This window comes from Manihot esculenta, chromosome 6 (assembly GCF_001659605.2).
Source record: "Manihot esculenta cultivar AM560-2 chromosome 6, M.esculenta_v8, whole genome shotgun sequence".
Lineage (NCBI taxonomy): Eukaryota > Viridiplantae > Streptophyta > Magnoliopsida > Malpighiales > Euphorbiaceae > Manihot > Manihot esculenta.
In genome coordinates this window covers 1,981,154-2,002,501 of record NC_035166.2, presented here as the reverse complement: position 1 = coordinate 2,002,501, position 21,348 = coordinate 1,981,154, and the positions used below count along the sequence as shown (strand labels likewise).

The following is a 21,348-nucleotide window of genomic DNA, read 5'->3' as shown; positions in this document are numbered from 1 at the left end:
TTAACTTTTAATATAGATTTAATGGTTGATATTTTGATTTTAAAAAATATATTAAAAATATTATTAATTTTTTAGAAAAATATTAATTAATGTTTCATATTAATAAAATTTATATTTTTAATATTTAATTATTAAAATTAATAGAAAAATTATTTAATACATTTTTTAAAATTTTAAAAATATTTTAACATATTTATTGAATGTTTTGTACTTAATATAAATTAAATAGTAAGTTTTCTAAAAGAAAGTATAAATGTAATTATTTACATATACACGTTACTCTTTACTGTTTTGATAAAAAATAAATTAATACATAAAATTTTATACTGTTAACAAATAATCTTTTTATTATAATTTAGTTGATTTAATTCAAATTTATTTCTTTAATTAATAATTAATTAACTGTAAATATAATATAATATAATAATTATTTTATTAATAAAATTTAAATTATTTACTATTAAAAAATTAGAGACTAAATTATGAATTTTGTTATACTTGCACACTTTTAGCGTAAATTTATCTTTCTTTTTGGGAAACGATACGTTGTAACGTATATGGACGAGGAACGAGTGTTCCAGAAAGTTCTTTTTAGAATTACTTTCCGATCTCTCTCTCTGTGTATGTATCCAGAAACCAAAAATGTCCCATTTCGGCAGGTCTGGCCCTCCGGATATCACTGACACCTACTCTCTCCTCGTCCTCAACATCACCTTCCGTAAGCTCTCTCTTTGTCTCTCGTTGGTTTTCCTTTTGATTGCTTTTGGTTATGGATTTTGGTTTTATGATTGATCAGTGATCGAAACATAATTTAACCATATTTTTATTATCTTTATTACTATTTAATTACATATTTTTCAGTTTAATTTATAATTTTTATCATGTTTTTACAGAAAAGTAAGAAAATGAAAAGTTGAAGAAAAAGTATAGAAAAAACTGAAAAAGTGATTGGGTCAAAGCGATTTGGCCAAATCACTGCCCAAATCAAACTGAAGCAGAAAACTGGGACAGACTCACAAGAAGTGATTGGGGCAGGCGATTTGGGCAAATCACTGCCCAAATCAAAATGACAGCAGAGGCAGACAGGAATTGCGGGAAGAGAGGAAAATTTCAGATTCAAAAGTAGTAAATTCCTACCATGCCTCAAACTCTTCAAGACTAGTTACAACTCAATTCTAAGAGCTTCAAGAGAGTCTTTCACCCAAGAAATTCTACTCACAATGAAATTCAAAGACAAAAGGAGAATCAAAGACTACAAAAACCAAATCAAATTGGGATTTCCAAGCCCTAATTGAATTGGGACTCTCCACCTATAAAATGGACAGCAATCACATCATCTCATCTTCAGCAATTCTGCAGAAAAATACAGCAGCTTGTCTCCTTCTTTTCTTCTTTTTTTCTTTTGTGATTTTGTCCACCATGAGTGGCTAAACACTTTTCTTTTCTAGTTGAAGTTGGAAAATTCAGATTTGTGATGAATTGGGAGATTTAAATCTCCATTGTTAAACTTCTATTTATTTTCAATATTTATGCAATTTGATCTTTCTATAATTGTTGCTTTGCTTTTGGAATCAATTTAGGCCTATTGCTTTTAATTGCTTGAGTAACAATTGTTTGAATAATTCAGGTCCGTAATTGCTTAGATTATTTAAACACACATTTAATCAAGTTGCATAATCTAAACTTGACCACGCGGTTGGCAAGGTTAGAATTAGGTTTCTCTAAGTCTTAATGCAGTTAACAGTTGTTCGATGCTAAAAGCCCCAAGGACGTTCCTTGGCAACTTGTTAACTAGTGTTTGATTAGCGAACGTTTCCTAATCAAACTAGAACTAAGGAGGAATTTGTATTGTGAGAAGCGTCTTCCACATCCTAAACTAATTTATTGAAATAAATAGGAGTATCGAAAAGATCAATGATCAATTCTAAACAAACTGAAATAGATCCATTCTTCAACTAGAATTCTTCTCCTATTGAAATTCTCATCTATTTAAATTATTGCTTTCTCTTGCTATTTAGTTTTAATCATCAAAACAAAACCCCCCTCTATTCATTTCTTGTTATTTACTTGTCCAAGTCATTAGTAGGAAAATCCGTAGTGTCAAATCCCTGTGGTTCGACCCTATTGCCACTATCTACAAGTTAATTGTTGATTGTTTAATAGGTTTATTTTTGACGGCTTCGACAACCGCTATAAAAAATTGGCGCCGTTGCCGGGGATTTGATCTAACTAACGTATTTTCCTTTTATGACCAGGGCTGATCCTAAAGAAGTTCTTCTTTACGATCCAGAAATTGAACGCACAGCCAAGACCTTACAAGCATGGCTACGGTAAGTATGTCTTTTCTCTCTTCTCAAATTTTTGAACTAACCTCTATTGTGAGAAATTATGGTATAGGTTAAGCTCAACAAGTTCAACAACTTCAGCAAATCAGACCATGTGGGATTTGCACATATGTAGGACACTCAACTGATCGATGTCCTACACTTTATGAGGATTACCAGCAAGCACATGCCTTTGGAGGATTCAATAGCCAGCCAAGACATGATCCCTACCTTGATACCCACAATCCATGTTGGAGGGACCACCCGAATTATGGCTATGCAAGGGCTAACTACTACCAAAACTATCAAGCCCAAACAACACCTCAAAACTCCAATATGGAACTTGAAGAGATGGTGAGGAAATTGGAAATTTCTAGGAAAATTCTCCAACAGCAAGTGGATCAAGCGGTCAACTCAATGAATGCACACATATTAAGAAGAGAGGAAGAGCTTCAAGATCTATGGGACGATGACAAAAGTTTCTAAGAAACAGAACGAGCTGTTGAGTCTGCTGCACAAATCACCACTATACTTGAAACTGAACCAGCTGCTGAAAATATTGCAGCACCTGCTGTAAAAAATTTAGACTTTGCTACTGACCAAGCTGCTGAAGATAGAGACAGCAACTACTGTCCACTTGCTGAAACTGCTAAAATTACACTAGAAATTACAAAATTTACTGCTGTCCAAAGTGCTGAAAATAAAGACAGCAACTGCTGTCAAACTGCCTCAACCACTGCTGCTCGCAAATCAGCACCAACCGAAGCTCTTGCTGCAAAAACAGCTCCTGCTGCAAAAACAGCACCCGCTGTCCAAAAATCAGCAACCTCAGAAATTGCCCCAACTGAACCAGAAGTTGCTGCACTTGCTGAACCAACAACATACATCACTGTACCAACATCTGCCAAAGCACAGTTTGCAACCCTTGCTGCTGTCCAAAAACCAGCCACTGCTGTGTTTGCCCAAACTGCACCAGCCCCCAAACAGCCAGTTGAGACAGAGGACAGCCTGCCCAAATCACTTCAGCAAGCAGAAAATAGGATGCCCAGACCAGTTGGACAAACAGCTCCTGAACAGCCAGCAAAGAAGCAAAAAGTGGGACAAATGGCTTCATCCTTGAGTAAGCTTGAATCACAAGGAAAGCTACCTTCCCAAACTGAGATAAATCCAAGGCAAAATGCTAGTGCCATCACATTGAGGAGTGGAAAAGAGCTGCAAGACAGCAAGGCTGAGAAATTGAATAAACAGGCTATGGAGGAGAATCTGCCAGAAAGTGATCAGGGCAGTCGATCTGCCCAAATCACTGACCCAATCACTAGGCAGACTGAGCTGCCCAGCAGTGATCTGCCCAAATCACCAGAAAAGGATCTGCCCAAATCAATAGTCCAGGCAGAATCCAGTCACAGGCAGAAAGCAGACCAGCAATCAGTGAAAAAATTTAAGGTACCTCCTCCCTTCCCAAAGAGATTTGCAAGGTCCCAAAAGGAGAAAGAGGAGAAAGAAATACTTGAGACACTCCGCAAGGTAGAAATCAACATTCTCCTATTAGATGCTGTGAAACAAATACCAAGGTATGCCAAGTTTCTCAAAGAGCTATGCACCAATAGGAGGAAACTTGCTGAACATGAAAAGGTAAGTGTGGGGGAGTATGTCTCAGCTGTCATTCAAAGGAAACTTCCCACCAAATGCAAGGATAGAGGAATGTTCGCTGTTTCATGCAAAATAGGCAACGTTGGGATAAAGAAGGCCATGTGTGACCTTGGGGCTTCAATCAATGTCATGCCCCTTTCCATCTTTAACTTGTTGAATGCAGGCACACTCAAAGGCACCAGCATTGTGATCCAATTAGCTGACCGATCCGTTGTCTATCCCAAGGGAGTACTTGAAGATGTGTTGGTACAAGTGGACCAACTAGTCTTCCCAGCTGATTTTTATGTCATTGACATGGAGGAAGACAAGAGCAATACCACCTCTGACATCTTACTTGGGAGACCATTCTTGAGCACAGCAAGAACAAAAATTGATGTGCATGATGACACATTGACCATGGAGTTTGAAGGGAAAATTATCAAATTCAATGTTTATGAAGCTATGAAATTCCCTAAAGATGTTTCTCCTGTTTATGGCCTTGATGTCATTGATGACTTAAGCCAAGAAATCTTTGATTTTGATCTAGATGACTCACTCAATGCCAATTTGTGCAATTATGAAGAGATGGACAGCAGCAACACAAAGACAGACCAGACAGTGATTTGGGCAGTTTCTGCAAGTGATTTGCCCAAATCACTAGTGCAGATAGACCCCGACTTGCCCAAATCACTAGAGCAGACAGACATGATAGAGGGTGATCTGTCCAAATCAACAGGAGATCTGCCCAAATCAACCAGCAGACAGCAGACAGCAAACCAGAAGACAGCAACCACCCCGGATCTGAAGACTCTGCCCGGACACCATAAATATACCTACTTGGAGGCTGAAAATACATTTCCAGTCATAGTATCCAATCAACTCAGCCAGCAAGAAGAGAAAAAACTCCTAAAGGTGTTGAGGAAGCACAAAGAAGCAATTGGGTGGACCTTGGAGGACATAAAAGGCACCTCAAGACCATTTGGTGGAGGCTCATCTCACCAGAATTAAGGACAGAATGCAGCATATGGAGCACTTGTTGCAGCTGCTGGTGGACCATTTTCTGCCCCACCACCATGACAGACAGTGATTTGGCGAGTGATTTGCCCAAATCACTGGCCAAATCACCCCCAGGCCAGGAAGTCCCTTTCCCTTTCCTTCTTAAATTTTTTATATAAATGTTTAACCATTGAGGACAATGTTTGGAATAGGTGTGGGGGTATTTACTGTTATTTATATTTTTTTCGTTTACATTATCTTTTTGCTTTCTTTTTATTTCTTTTTGCATCTTTTTGCCCCATAAACACACACCAAAATTTTTTCACACATTTTTCACTTTTTGCACACACACACACAGAATTTTGACTTAGCTTTTGCTCTACTCAACATAGATAACAAGGTTAAAAGAGCTTCCTATCTCATGACCCCATTGATTTTCCACCCATTTAAGCATAAATTGAATCAATTATAGTGTGCTACCTTCACTTTGGAAGTTCTTTTCTTGAATTGAATCTCTAAATTTGCATTGGTCAAGGGAAATAAAAATATAAATGTAACAGCCCGGAAACCGATACCCCTCTGTAACCGCCCGAACCGCCACCGGCGCTAGGATCCAGATCGGCTTAAGGCCGCCGGGACCCGTAGCAAGCCAAACATACCTCCTATCACCTGGTCAAATCCCATACATGAACAAAACTTTAACATAAAAACTGAAACATCTGATGTAAATACCGAGCCTGACCTGTATGCGACATAACTGAAAACATAAAAGGAACCCCCTACTAGAGCCCTCATCACAACTCTAGCTGGGTCAACATAACATACATCAAACTGGTATTACATCCAAGAAACTAGAACCTAACCTGTGCATGCATCAAACCACAAACATCAGACCTCCACTAGGGTCCTCATCCATAACATAACGTGGTAAACAACACATGCCACAAGATTAGTTCAAACATAACTCAACAATAAACCAAAACATACATCATGTATTAAACAGGGACTAACCAAGTCTCAGGGCCAAGCACAGTACTAATCCATAAATATAACTCCAATTAACCTTACATTTCAATAACTCAGTTACATTACATCATGTCCACACTAACAGTACTAATCTATAACTATCACAAAAGCATAACCTCTGCTCTTGAGACTTCCCGATCAACCTCAAACCTGCAACACTGGGGTTAGGGGAGAGGGGTGAGCTAAAAAGCCCAGTGAGTAGAAACATAGAAAACAGTTCATTAATTACATGCTCTCATGAAATGCGTCATAACACAAAGAAATCACATAACTGTATCTTGTCCGTCTCGGGGTTCATGCAAATAAATATTCCCCACGGACTGTTTTTGAGAGTTCCTTTCTTTGCTAGCATCCTTTACTCTCAAGGATCGGACATGACCTCAAAAATCCCTCTGTCGGTGCCCGGCTCCCCCAAAGAAGCTCACACAGGACTTTCACATACATGACAGGGTACCGAGTCCACAGAGAGCTCACAAGGACTTTCCTATATGTACTTGTCCGGCTCTCAAAGGACTTACCCAAGACTCAATGACAGAAATGGGCTATTGAAGTCGCTTTGGTCCAAACCTCCTGAATCAACATCAAATAATGCAATGCGCCATATTCGTGAAACTAGTGCAATCAGCCTATTACATATAATCATGATGCATGAACATGCTTTAGGCATTTGATTTTATAAAATAAAAGATTTAGTTAGTTCTACTCACCTCTGGCAGACGCTGAACTTGCTCTGCACATCTAACACTACTGGCCTCCTCGGTCTCTCGGGTCCGATCCTACACAGGTGGACTCGAATGAGGTGCCAAACATACTCTAAACAACTCATAAACATACCCCCAAAAACCCCTAAAACATCATAGAAACATGCATGGAAAACACCCAAGAAAAGGCTGGACAGGGCACTTTCGGCGGCACCTTCGGCGGCCGAACCCTCCCTCCAGAGACGAAACTCGGGCACTTTCGGCGGCACCTTCGGCGGCCGAAAGTCCCACTCCAGAGACGAAAGTCAGGCACTTTCGGCGGCCGAATCCTTCCTTCGGCGGCCGAAAGTCTGCTTTCAAGCCAAAACTCAGCTTTCGGGGGCAAGGTTAGGCGGCCAAACCATGCATCCAAAGGCAGGTTCGGCGGCCAAAACTACCTTCGGCGGCCGAACCTGAGTTCTTCCCAGAAGGGCAGAACTCAGCTTCACATGCATTCAAGCCTCCCAAACCTTCCAAACACCCCAAAACAAACACCCAACTTAACCAAAACAGGCATAAACACTTAACCATGCATAAAGGAGCTTAACAACTAGATTAAACTCCAAAAACAACATCAAAACATACCTAGATAGTTTATGATCCACATAGGCCAAAACCATCAAAACAACTCAAATCCTCACATACTCTCTTCCCATCATGCATACACTCTCCCTCAAGCTTAGACCTCCAACATAGCATCATACAAACATACATGAGCATCACATAACACACATTGGGCATAAAACCCACATAAATCCTAACATGCATATCTACCCATACTCAACCATCAAAACCTTCATAAAACTTCATAAAAACACTAGGGAAGCAAAGATCTACACTTACCTCTTGAAGATCGAGGGTTGTGTGATCTCTAACTCGGAGGTGTGGAGAATCCAAGCTCCAAAAGCTCCAAGCTCCCAAAACTTCGATCAAAGCGTTAAAACTCTTCAAAACAACCATGGAACTCATGAAAACATGAAGGAGATGAAGAAAAACATGAAAACGGCCAAGGGAGGACAAAAACTCACCTGAGCTCGGGAATGGGGAGAAAACTCGCCCATTTCCGATCTGAGGGCCCTTTATAGGTGGCCTGGTCGAAGACCTTCGGCGGCCTAACGTGCCCCCTAAACTCATGCAAGTTCGGCGGCCGAACTTGACTTTCGGCGGCCGAACCTTGGCTCGTTCAAACAAGACTTTCGGAGGCCAAAGGCGCTCCCGAAGCCTTTCCATGTTCGGCGGCCGAACTTCACTTTCGGCGGCCGAACCTGGCAAAAGCCCCCTTGGTCTTTTCTCTTCAAAACTCAATTTTCTTTCAATTAAAACCCTTAAAATCATTTGAAAATATTTTTAGAAAACACATTTTACCCCTCTAGAAGCCTCTGGCATCTTCAGAATTCCATATTCCAACGGAGATTCCGCCGGAAGGTAGGGATTCCGATGCCGGAATCTAGCCGGGTATTACAATAAATACATGCAAATAAAAAGTTAGTGTAACTCCCTATGAGGTGATTTGCCCAAACTGTCATGAAAAGAAAGGAAAAAGAAAAACCAGCACAAAGCACATATCATAAACCTGTTCCAATGGCCAAATAAGCTATGAACAGAGCTAGTAGCCACTTGAACAAGTGACTAACTGAGTAACCGGGGGTGGGTATCACCAATATGCACCTTCGCGTAAAAAGGTTAGTGATTTTTTCAGGCAAGAATAAATAAGTGCTGCTGAATAAAAAGTGTAATTAAAAAGAAGGGCAAATCACTCTTAGAGGTTGCATTGAGCTTATACAAAGAGAATAAGCATGATTGAACCAAAAACCTTTCTCTTGGCCATGGTAGGTGAAGGGAAACATGGTAAAGAGAGAACAACCTTAGTGCATGTAGTCTACACTGTGTTGCTTCAATCTAGGAGTCTAGGGGGGGCTAATTAAGTGGTACTTAGGCTCAAAAAGAAAAATGAGCTTGATTTACTAAGTTATTTGTTGCTTGAGGACAAGCAAAAAGCTAGGTGTGGGGGTATTTGATCAAACATAATTTAACCACATTTTTATTATCTTTATTACTATTTAATTACACATTGTCCAGCTTAATTTATAGTTTTTATCATATTTTTACAGAAAAGGAAGAAAATGGAAAGTTGAAGAAAAAGCTGGAAAAGTGATTGGGTCAAAGTGATTTGGCCAAATCACTGCCCAAATCAAACTGAAGCAGAAAACTGGGACAGACTCACAAGAAGTGATTGGGGCAGGCGATTTGGGCAAATCACTGCCCAAATCAAAATGAAGCAGAGGTAGACAGAATTGCGGGAAGAGAGGAAAATTACAGATTCAAAAGTAGTAAATTCCTACCATGCCTCAAGCTCTTCAAGACTAGTTCCAACTCAATTCTAAGAGCTTCAAGAGAGTCTTTCACCCAAGAAATTCTACTCACAATGAAATTCAAAGATAAAAGGAGAATCAAAGACTATAAAAACCAAATCAAATTGGGATTTCCAAGCCCTAATTGAATTGGAACTTTCCACCTATAAAATGGACAGCAATCACATCATCTCATCTTCAGCAATTCTGCAGAAAAATACAGCAGCTTGTCTCCTTCTTTTCTTCTTCTTTTCTTTTGTGATTTTGTCCACCATGAGTGGCTAAACACTTTTCTTTTCTAGTTGAAGTTGGAAAATTCAGATTTGTGATGAATTGGGAGATTTAAATCTCCATTGTTAAACTTCTATTTATTTTCAATATTTATGCAATTTGATCTTTCTATAATTGTTGCTTTGCTTTTGGAATCAATTTAGGCCTATTGCTTTTAATTGCTTGAGTAACAATTGTTTGAATAATTCAGGTCCGTAATTGCTTAGATTATTTAAACACACATTTAATCAAGTTGCATAATCTAAACTTGACCACGCGGTTGACAAGGTTAGAATTAGGTTTCTCTAAGTCTTAATGCAATTAACAGTTGTTCGATGCTAAAAGCCCCAAGGACGTTCCTTGGCAACTTGTTAACTAGTGTTTGATTAGCGAATGTTTCCTAATCAAACTAGAACTAAGGAGAAATTTGGATTGTGAGAAGCGTCTTCCACATCCTAAACTAATTTATTGAAATAAATAGGAGTATCGAAAAAATCAATGATCAATTCTAAACAAACTGAAATAGATTCATTCTTCAACTAGAATTCTTCTCCTATTGAAATTCTCATCTATTTAAATTATTGTTTTCTCTTGCTATTTAGTTTTAATCATCAAAACAAAACCCTTTCTTTTAATTTCTTATTATTTACTTGTCCAAGTCATTAGTAGGAAAATTCATAGTGTCAAATTTATGTGATTCGACACTATTGCCACTATCTACAAATTAATTATTAATTATTTAATAAATTTATTTTTTACGGCTTCGACAACCGCTATCAATTAGGTACTACTGCGGATGATTTGTTTCCGCTTTTTGACAAGTGCGGGAAGGTCGTTGACATCTTCATCCCCAAAGATCGAAGGTGCTTCCCAACTTTTCTTTATAATTTTTGTTATTTGCAAATTTGCTTGTCACTTCATGTTTAAAGCCGATGTGAAATTTGGAATTTTGTAATTTGGCAGTTGGCACTTCATGTTTGATTCAATGCTATCAAGTGGAACAAGTAGTGTTCAATCAGTTGTATGTGTTTTGTGTGTTATTACGATGTTGTGCTTTTGGTTTTGATTTTTGAATGGTTTAACAGAGAATTTGAGCATGTGCTCTTTTTTTTTTTCTTGGGTTTTTCATATGGGGCACATGTGGTATTCTTTTCCTTTTCATGATTGGACAGGCAAAATTATTCCACTGGCATACTGGGATTCATGAGTTAAAAGTTACTAGCTGCGAGTAAACAGAGTGAGAATGCAGAATGTTAACCTTCTTTTCTTCTTTTGCTATTGACATTAAAAGATGGATGACTAATTTTGTTAGATATGCGTCTAGCTTAATCCTTGACCTTCTTTAAACAAATGGTTAAACTCTTTATCTTGACGCTATTAAAGATAAAGACTAACTATAACAGTTTTATCTATTTGTAACTTGAGTTATAGCTGTATACTTATCTTGTATTTAGTTAGTGATAAGGGTTAGAGTTGTGATAAGGTTTAGAGTCATGATAAGGTTAGAGTTGTGATAAGATTTAGAGTTATGATAAGGTTTATAGTTGGTTGAGATAATATTTGTTATTCATATAATCTGTATCAAACTCAACCACTGGTGTATACTATATAAATGTATTCTATACAGAAATACAAATACATAGAATTCTCAATATCATAAATCTTCTATATGGTATCAGAGCCGCAATCTGCTCTCACGAGTTTTCTGATCCAATTTTCTTTTAATTAATGGCTTCGTCATCCAATACCGTCGTTCAATTAAATGCTCCAACGCATTTTCCAATTAAACTTACTCCGGAGAATTTTCCTGTTTGGAGAAAACAGATCCAATCAACCTTAATTGGTCTTGATTTACTTGATTTTATTGATGGTTCACGGGTTGCACCATCACAATTTCTTTCTGAAAAAGACAAAACAGCCAACCCAGCTTTCGCCTTATGGTTTCGACAAGATCAAATTTTGATCAGTGCTCTTTTAGGAAGTTGTTCCGATACTATTCAACCCTTGATTTCTTCAGCCAATACTGCCAAAGAAGCATGGGATCGGCTTCACCAGAGTTTTGCTAATGTTTCTCGTTCTAGAATTCTGTCCTTAAAAACTAAATTAGCGCAGAACTCTAAGGGAACCAAACCGATTGCTATTTTTCTCAATGAGATGAGGGCTATTGCAGATGAGCTTGCTCTTACCCAGAATCCGGTGAGTGATGATGATTTAATTGTTTATATTATCACGCGATTGGGAGATGATTACAGTCCCATAGTTGCTGCGTTAAAAGTTCGTGAAACCCCAATAACCTTTTCTGATCTCTTTGAAAAACTTACTGATCATGAACGATCCCTACAAGAAAAAGATTCCACAACTGTTTCAGCTACGTCACAAGTGATTGCTACTGTCAATTACACTCAACGTTCTGGAGGGCGTTCACACAATCAGAATGGCAATTATAATCGATCTCCACAAAACTCCAATTATTCTGGAAATCGACGTGGTGGTCGTGGTTCTTACTCTGGTGGTCGAGGTCGAGGTTCTTATCGACCTGATGTGGTATGTCAATTTTGTGAATATACTGGGCATACTACTGCTGAATGTCGCAAATTGGCTCGCTTTCTTAAGGAGAATAATATGTCTTTGAAGACTGATACCTCGCATTCTTCAGCACCGATACCTGCAGTTAATGTTACTTCTTCTATGGCTGCTTCTTCTCCACAACAATGGTTGTTTGATAGCGGAGCTTCTCATCATGTTGTGTCGAATCCAGCTTCTTTGCAAAGCTATTCTGACTATGGAGGTCCTGAGGAAGTACAACTTGGTGATGGTAAAACGCTTGCTGTATCACATACTGGTTTTGTGCAAATTCCTACTTACTCTAAGAATTTATCATTGCCTAATGTGTTATGCGTGCCTAATCTGCGCAAGAATTTGGTCTCAATTGCTAAATTGTGTCGCACTAATCATGTTTCTGTGGAATTTTTTCCATCTTATTTTGTTGTGAAGGATCTGTACACGGGGGCGTCTCTACTACGGGGAGAGAACATTGATGATATCTATTGTGCAAGTTTTTCCAGAGTTAATTCTCAACATTCTCAACTGAATGTTACTACTCGGTGTCTGTCTTTGCTTTCTGAATGGCATCACAAGCTTGGTCATCCCAACAATAAAGTCCTTTTGTTAGTACTTCGAAATATTGGTCTTCAGTCTATGTCTAAATATGTTTCTAGTTTTCATTGTACTTCCTGCTCTATGAGCAAGAGTCATAAATTACCGTTTTCTGAGAATTCTCTTGTTAGTAATAAGCCTTTGCAACTTGTTTATTCCGATGTTTGGGGTCCTACACAAAAATCTATTGATGGCTATGCATATTACGTTACATTTATTGATCACTATTCTAAGTATGTTTGGCTATATCCCATGAAGCAGAAATCTGATACTCATGATTTGTTTATCCACTTTCAGAAATTGGTTGAAAATTATTTTCACACTAGAATTGTTTCTGTGTTCACTGATAATGGTGGGGAGTATCAAAAGCTTAAGAATCATTTTTTGTCTTGTGGTATTTCACATTATACAACACCTCCACATACGCCAGAGCATAATGGTACTGCTGAACGTCGTCATCGCTCAATAGTTGAAACAGGTCTTGCTATGTTACAATTTTCGTCTTTACCTTCTAATTATTGGTCTCATGCTTTTCAGGCTGCTGTTTATTTGCTCAATCGGTTGCCTTCGTCCGCTATTTCGTTTCAAACACCTTTCTCTAGATTGTTTGGTATGCCTCATAGTTTTAAGAGATTGAAATCTTTTGGTTGCCTTTGTTTTCCATGGCTAAGGCCATATAATAATTCTAAACTTCAGTGTCGTTCATTGCCTTGTATTTTTCTTGGATATTCTCCAACTCAATCTGCATACAAATGTTACGATCCAAAGGCTAATCGTTTGTATTTGTCTCGTCATGTTCAATTTGTTGAGCATATTTTTCCATCTGAAACTTGCACTAGTTCTCATCAATTTACAGATTATTTTCGAGATGCTTCTTGTACAGGTTCGGCACAACAACCAAATCCATCACCTGTTGCACCAACTGCAGTTGCTTCGGTTCCATTGGCAATTTCTATTCCAAGTGATTCTGATTTGTTGGTTTCAAGTACTGGTTCCGAATCTATTACAGCATTATCAGCAGAATCTGATCAATCTACCATGCCATTAATTAGTACTGAGACTCAACAAGTTGACCCTTTGATGACTGAATCTTCTACTACTGATTTAGATTTGCCACTACCGATTGTTTCACAAGACTCAGTTCCAGCTCCTGTACAACGGCAGCAGCGACAAAGGAAGCCTAACTCAAAGTATTTTAATTCTTCTTTTGTTAATCTTACAACTAAATATCCTTTACCGGATACACTCGAGCCAAGAACAGTGAAACAAGCTCTGGCCAGTTCACTTTGGCGGCAGGCGATGGATTCAGAGTACAATGCTCTTTTGAAAAATAAAACTTGGGAGCTGGTTCCGAGAGACAAACATCATCTTATTAGTTGCAAATGGGTGTTTCAGATTAAGCGTAAACCGGATGGTACTATTGATAAGTACAAGGCACGTTTGGTTGCCAAAGGATTTCTTCAGGAACCTGGGCGTGATTATTTTGAGACATTTAGTCCGGTTACAAAACCGGTTACAATTCGGGTAGTTCTTACTCTTGCAATTTCTAAAGGATGGCAGTTAAGGCAATTGGATGTAAATAATGCCTTTTTACATGGCACACTTTATGAAGATGTCTACATGCAGCAACCTCCAGGATATGTGCAACCTGAGTTTCCTGATTATGTTTGCAAACTGAAGAAGTCTCTTTATGGTTTGAAACAGGCTCCACGAGCTTGGTATCTTGAACTTACTTCTTTTTTGCTCAAACTTGGTTTTCGCAAATCAAATGCTGATGCGTCCTTGTTTATTTTTTCCTCCAATGGGATTATTGCATATTTTCTAGTATATGTTGACGATATTGTACTTACAGGTAATAACAATCATTTTCTGCATACCTGTGTACAGAAGCTATCTGCTCAGTTCTCTGTCAAAGATTTGGGAATATTAAATCATTTTTTGGGGGTTGAAGTGATTTCTACAACTGCAGGATTATTTCTTTCGCAACATCGACATATTGCTGATTTGTTAGACCGATTTGATATGGCTGGAGCTAAAGAGGTGAATACTCCTATGTCTACAGGAGACAAGCTCATCTTAAATGATGGTTCTAGTTCGACTGATTCCACCGTATATCGCCAAATTGTTGGATCTCTTCAATATTTGGCAATTACGCGTCCTGATGTTTCTTTTGCAGTGAATCGGCTGTCACAATTTATGCATGCACCGACGCAAACTCATCTTCAAGCACTGAAACGTGTTTTGCGATATCTTAAAGGAACCATACATTATGGCTTATTTCTCAATCGAAATTCCACTCATACTCTGTCTGCCTTCTCTGATTCTGATTGGGGTGGTGTCCTTGATAATGGGCGGTCTACAACAGCTTATGTTCTATATCTTGGTTCTAATATTATATCCTGGAAATCTAGTCGCCAAAAGACTGTCTCCCGATCTTCTACAGAGGCTGAGTACAAAGCCTTAGCCAATGCTGCAGCAGAGGTATTTTGGGTTCAAAGTTTATTACAAGATTTGGGAGTACCAATATCACAACCACCAGTCCTTCATTGTGATAATCTTGGTGCGACTTACTTCTGCGCCAATCCAATCTATCATACTAGGATGAAGCATCTTGCACTGGATTACCATTTTGTTCGCGAGAAAATTAATGCTGGACAGTTAAGGGTTCTTCACATAAGTTCAAAAGATCAAGTTGCTGATGTGCTTACAAAGGCTTTGGGAAGAACTCAGTTTTGTTACTTTAGAACCAAGATTGGAGTCTCCGATGGCGCCTCAATCTTGCGGGGGCGTATTAAAGATAAAGACTAACTATAACAGTTTTATCTATTTGTAACTTGAGTTATAGCTGTATACTTATCTTGTATTTAGTTAGTGATAAGGGTTAGAGTTGTGATAAGGTTTAGAGTCATGATAAGGTTAGAGTTGTGATAAGATTTAGAGTTATGATAAGGTTTATAGTTGGTTGAGATAATATTTGTTATTCATATAATCTGTATCAAACTCAACCACTGGTGTATACTATATAAATGTATTCTATACAGAAATACAAATACATAGAATTCTCAATATCATAAATTTTCTATAGACGCTACAGCAACAATTTTTTTCTTTAATATTATATGTTATATCATGTAGTGTTGCTGTTGTTTCTGCTGCTGTTCCTCTCCCTTCTCTTACTGTATTCGTTCTAACTATGATTTTGTTGTTTAGGACTGGTGATTCTCGTGGCTTTGCATTTGTGCGCTACAAATATGCAGATGAGGCACAGAAGGCAGTGGATAGGCTAGATGGTATACCTGTTATTTTTTCCCTTCTTTCTGATATATGTCTTTGCATTCGCATCTTATTCACCCAATTTTTCTCTTCTCAGGAAGAGTTGTTGATGGGCTTGAGATAACAGTTCAGTTTGCAAAATATGGGCCCAATGCTGAGAGGATGTGAGTTTCAACTTATTGGTAATAATTTCTTCTCTTATTATACTACCAATTTTCTGTCACAGATACACTTGCTTGATCTTCTATAAGACTAATTTCACTTTTTTTGTGGTGCACAATACAATGTGTTCACTTATATTATATAATAATGATGTTGGTTTTTGGTCTGGATTGCCGAATCAATCATTGTTATTGTTATCAGTCATAAAGGAAGGATCATCGAACCTGTTCCAAGGTCAAGATACAGGTCTCAGAGTCGCAGTCCTCGAAGAAGGTATACATTCCTATGTTTCCTTTGTTGCTTTTGGCTTTTGACCTTGGATGTGGCCTGAGGGTGAGTTTGGATGTGATAACTTGATGGAACAAGTTGTCTGAATCTCTGAAACAACTGTTCTCCTCTTTCTCTGTTTAGGGCATTAATGATATTTCTCACCTAGGTCACATGGACTGCATAATTTGTTATCATTCACTGTTCATTCAAGTTTGAAGTACATGTGTTTTGCTGCTTTAAGCTAACAAGAATGCCACGCTGTTGGTGAGATCACTAATTTAAATTGTTCTGGAGGGCCATCTGCAATTGTTTACTGCTCATCATGAGATTTGGTTGTTTATGCCCCTTTGTTGAGAGCAAACATATATTATCCTTCTATCAGTTAATGTATCTATATTGACAAAGGTTGATGGTGCTAAAACTTGAGGCTGGAGATGATTTGCCTTGGTATATCTTTGTTTGTGATCTTTGAAGCTTATATCTATAGGCTGATGTGTTACTAAATTAGCGTATGGTTTCTTGGTGCTGTTCGTTTCAAATTTTCAGGTACCGAGATGACTACAGCGATAGAGACTATAGGAGGAGAAGTCGCAGCAGGAGTTTGGACAGGTATGAGCATGAAAACTATCGTGGAAGGGACAGAGACTATCATCGACGGAGCAGGAGTCGCAGTGCCAGTCCTGATTACTCTAGAGGCCGGGGTAGAGGACGTTATGATGATGAATGTAGGAGTACCAGTCGATCAGTGGATAGGTTTACAACTTTGCTAATCAGTGCATCATTGTGGATTTAAGGAGTTCATTTTTCCCCTTGCATTATTATTTCTTTTATTTTTTATGATTATCCTCCTAATCATTATCATTGTCTAATGGTGTCGATTTATATATCAGTGCTTCCCCTGTTAGACAAAGCAGAAGTCCTCGAAGGAGTTCTTCTCCCCGCAAGAATTCTCCTTCTAAAGGTGAAAGCCCTGATAGACACAGCCGTGGTGGTCGGTCTCCATCTCCACGAAGTGTCTCTCCTAGTGGTCGACCTTCTGCTTCTCGTAGCCCTTCCCCATGAAATTCGGATGTTGATGTGAGTTGTTTAAAGTTTCAACTCCTATTATCGTTTATTGTACTCTTGTTGATAACTTGCGTTATATAACACCTTTTTTTTTTTTTTGTGCAGTGATGAACTTGCGGCTGGCATGGGAAAGTTTATGGGGCATGACTAGTGCATTTCATATGGCCATGTTACAGATGTTGAGGACTGACGATCATCATGCGTATTCTGGTCAGAAACTTTATGAGCTAGTTTTGATAGGGTTGGGCATGTGTCGGTGCTTAAATATTCCTGTGTTCAACTTTATGCATGTTACCTGGTCAGTTTGGTATGTATGGAACTTGTAGTTTTTAGGTTTCTGTTTTACTATTCATGAAATATCTTGAGTTGTAAGCTACATAATTGTCTTTTCTCTTGCTTCTTTCTCTTTTTTCCCCTTCAATTCTTAATTTTTTTGATTCCTGTTTTCAAACTGTGTCGTCATTGCTTGCATGTGGTTCATTTCATGGGAGTCTTGACTTACCATAAATCATTTATTGGATTTTATTGCTGTTTCCTGAAAGATAACTATGGGGGCTGATGTCCAGAATGTTGATGTTGTGGCTGTTGATGCTGTTGTAAAATGTAGATGGATGATCGTGATTGTGATTACTCAAAATTATCTGGTGATTGGTAAGAAATGAAGTCTGTCTGTGGTTTCTGAAACACTTTGTCATTCAGAAGTCTGATGTTGTTGTGATTTTCATTTTGGCAATTTTTTTTTTTAACTTTGAAGAGTTGGTACTGATTTGGGTTTGTAGTTGCTGTGATGGTTTAGAAAGTGGACACAAGATGAACGAGTTTTACCTATAGCTGATGCTGCACATGAAGTGGATCTGTTACTCAGTAGTACCGACACTAAAATCAAACATAATATGCTGCTCTGAGTTGGACATGGTAACATGTTTCTGTTTGATTATTTGTTTGGGACATTAAATAAATTTTTATCATGTTTAATCCCAGCATGTGAAGTTTCTTATGTTGCTTAATGTAGCGAGTGTCATATGATACGAGTCTGTGATTGTAGCTGTGAAGTGGTTGCTGATACCTGTTCTGTTGTATGATATTCATGGGTTCGTTTGTAACTTATGCAAGTACTAACAAATAACCACTTTTAGCGGGCTGTTTCTGCCCTTCTTGATGGGATCAGGTTGATAATTATACTAGCAGTTGGGATATTGATGATGGCTGCCTAGCTGTGTTGCTGGCTTGGGGTCAATTGCAAAAGACCTGCTTTGACTTGTAAGCTTGTCTAATATGAGTTGTCCTTGAAATTTTGCTTTAAAAGTCGTTGAAGTTGTTTATAATGCCTGTGATCAAATGATTGTGCTTTGCCTATGCAATATTTGATGTTGCTACTACTTTCTGGTGTGGTTAGCAGCATGTGACTAATGGTGTGCTTGTATTATGCTTTATTTTAGAAACCAAGTTCTATGGCGATAGAATGTAAAATGCCTTTGCCATTTTTCTATCCCATTGCATTAGGCAAAGGGAATAATTCTGGGAAAATAGCAATTGGCTAAGTGTTGACTGCGACCCAGCCCCGAAGGAAAATTTTTATTTTGATATTTGTTTTTGTATGGAATGTAGTGTAGGATGTTCCTTAATGTTGATTGTGTTTGCATGTTTTGGTTCCCCCATGTCATTTATGTTGCAGGTCTTGTTATGGTGGCATTTTTTTGTCATGGTTCACGAGTTTCTTCATTCTCATATTTTATATTGAAATTTATGATATTTCTTTTTTTGTTTTTGTTTTTTATTTTGGTGAATTGAGTTTTTACAAAAATATGCCATATCCATTGTTATTTAGCGAGAGGCAGCAGTAAAGCTATAAGTACTGTATGGCCTTAAATGAGTGCTTTTTTGAAGTGAGGCATCATATTTGTATACATCCATATACGTGTTTATATATGTATATATTCAAAAGGATATATATTCCTAATTAATTATAGGCATATTTAATTATTTATATATAAATAAATAAGCTTTTCAATATTGAAATATTCAATTATGTAGATTTTATATTTTTTCTAACCTAATGAGTTAGTGTGTATATATATATATATTTTATATATCCCTACATAATTAGAGAGATGCTAAGCAATTAGTGACATGTATCTCTAATTAATTAGCTTAATTATAGGATATAAATTACTAATTAATTATCATAATTACGGGGGAATGTACCTTAATTAGGGGTTGGATTGGAACAAGTGGATCAGTTCAAGGGTTAGGGTCTAATTAAATTTATCAGTTGAAATTTTCTTTAGGTCCTTTTCTATTTAGTTGTTAATTCCGTGGAGGATTGGAGTGCTGTTGCATGAACAACTAAAATCATGAGGATTGGGTGTATATGCTATTTGCTTCTTAGTTCTTCACTAGGGATTGCAGGCCGGCGGGTTTTCACGGGTACCCAATCCGCCCAAACCCTATTAGAACGGATTTGGGTTTTTACAAAATGGATTTGGATGGATTCGGATTTGAAAAATTTTACCCGTCTCGGATTCGGGTAGGGTTCGGGATTAGGTGATCAGATACCGTTATCCGAACCCAATTAACTATACTAACAAAACTAACCTTAATCCCCAATTCATTTTTTCATTTTACTATGCTTTCCTCTCTTCGTCTGCGTCTCTCTCCCTCGCTTCCCTTCCCATAGTTCTCAGTCATGCCTCTCCCCCATTTCACTGACGACTGCCGGCAGCCTAGTCGTCACCGGCGACGTCTCCTTTCTCCCTCTCCAGTGGTGACATCTCCGACTTTTCAGTTGAAGACAACTCTTCCCTCCCCGGTTGGCATCGGCGATATCTCCTTCTCTCTCCCCAGTCGGGTGAAATCTACTCTTTTCGATTTACGCTTCTCTCCCCCGCACTTCATTGACGCTAGAGACAATCCTTCTTCTCCTCAATCGGCGACATCTGCTTTGATTGGAACTCTCTTCAGGTTTCAAGATCTTTTATGTGCATGTTCTTAAAGAATTTTAAAATTTATGGACTATTAGTCTGATTATTTGGATATGTTAAAAAATCTAATTATTTGCTATTTGATTAATGTAATACTGTTGATTTTTAGAATTTATGGACAATTAATCTGATTATTTGATTATAAATCATTATTTGCCCTACTGCTGGTTTGCTGGGTTGTGCAACTGTTAGATAGTTTGTTTGTTAGTTTTTATCATTGAATTGAATTGAATTAAAAAAATCAGGTTCGGGTATTGTGCGGGTATTGTTAAACGGGTTTGGAATGGGTTCAGATAGTAAAATTAAAATATTAAATGGATTTGGGACGGGTTCGAGAATTGTATATATAATCGGATTCGGGTTTGGGTACTACCCTACCCGTTTACAACCCTATTCTTTGTAATAATTTGTAATCTAAACATCTTATTTTATTTTATCTTATCATTTGGGATTTTCTGGTTTCTGCCTTGTGTGGGATTGGGAATGTTGTGTGGGCATGTTAAGAGAAATAATTGCTCGAAGTCTTTTGTTTGATTTGATTTAATTTGCCCTTAGTATTTGCCCTCATTGCATGGTTTAGCGGGAGATTTGGATTTTTAGCTATTTATGTATACACATATCTTTGTACTTGGGTTCCTTTTAGTACTTATAGATTTCAATTTCTTAAGTTGGTTTGGTTTCAAATATAACTGTTACAAGTGCAGTATGTTTGGACAGAGAGATCTTTTAAAATTTAAGGTAATACCGATAATGGGAGGTTAAAAGCTAGATTGAAAAAGAAAAAAAAAAAAAAAGGTGGTTTTGGAGGTTTAATTGCTGGTGGCGCAACATGATCAAAGTAGAATTAGGAGTCTAATGAAATTTAGCTTAATCGAGTTTTTGTAAAATTCAAATTTATTTCGAGGACTAATATTGAATTTGAGTTCGATTAAAAAATTAAATGTTATAACTGAGTTTGAGTTTGATTTGAGTTTGATTTTGAAAAATTTAAAATTTAGTAAAATTAAATATAATTTAATTAAAATTTATTGTAATTAAAATTTTAATTTAAAAATATAATAAAAATGAAATTTTAATTTCTAATGTGAGATAGGAGATATTGATC

At 37.6% G+C, this 21,348-nt stretch overlaps 1 protein-coding gene across 9 annotated transcripts; it reads left to right on the top strand.

Annotated features, from left to right (window-relative positions):
- The first annotated feature begins 556 nt into the window (after positions 1–556).
- Positions 557–18,259, top strand: LOC110616600 (serine/arginine-rich splicing factor SC35-like). 9 transcript variants are annotated; one of them, XR_006351055.1, is made up of 10 exons: positions 557–718; positions 10,121–10,199; positions 15,703–15,782; positions 15,863–15,929; positions 16,129–16,200; positions 16,744–16,950; positions 17,088–17,274; positions 17,368–17,472; positions 17,829–17,913; positions 18,059–18,259. XR_006351055.1 is itself a non-coding variant. In XM_021759026.2 (8 exons), exons 1-7 carry the CDS (start codon positions 643–645, stop codon positions 17,257–17,259), a joined length of 753 nt encoding a protein of 250 aa, XP_021614718.1. In that variant the 5' UTR covers positions 557–642; the 3' UTR covers positions 17,260–17,274; positions 17,368–17,683. The 9 variants fall into 9 exon arrangements, 1 of the variants encoding a protein (XP_021614718.1); XR_002488224.2 differs by having other exon boundaries at positions 18,042–18,259; XR_002488225.2 differs by having other exon boundaries at positions 18,017–18,259.
- The last annotated feature ends 3,089 nt before the right edge of the window (positions 18,260–21,348 follow it).

Bases quoted from the DNA above. Each gene is read 5' to 3' on its own strand.
- LOC110616600 (XM_021759026.2), top strand. From the start codon at position 643: ATGTCCCATTTCGGCAGGTCTGGCCCTCCGGATATCACTGACACCTAC. The intron at 719-10,120 runs GTAAGCTCTCTC...GCTATCAATTAG, and splicing joins CGTCCTCAACATCACCTTCC to GTACTACTGCGGATGATTTG. The intron at 15,930-16,128 runs GTGAGTTTCAAC...TATTGTTATCAG, and splicing joins GGGCCCAATGCTGAGAGGAT to TCATAAAGGAAGGATCATCG.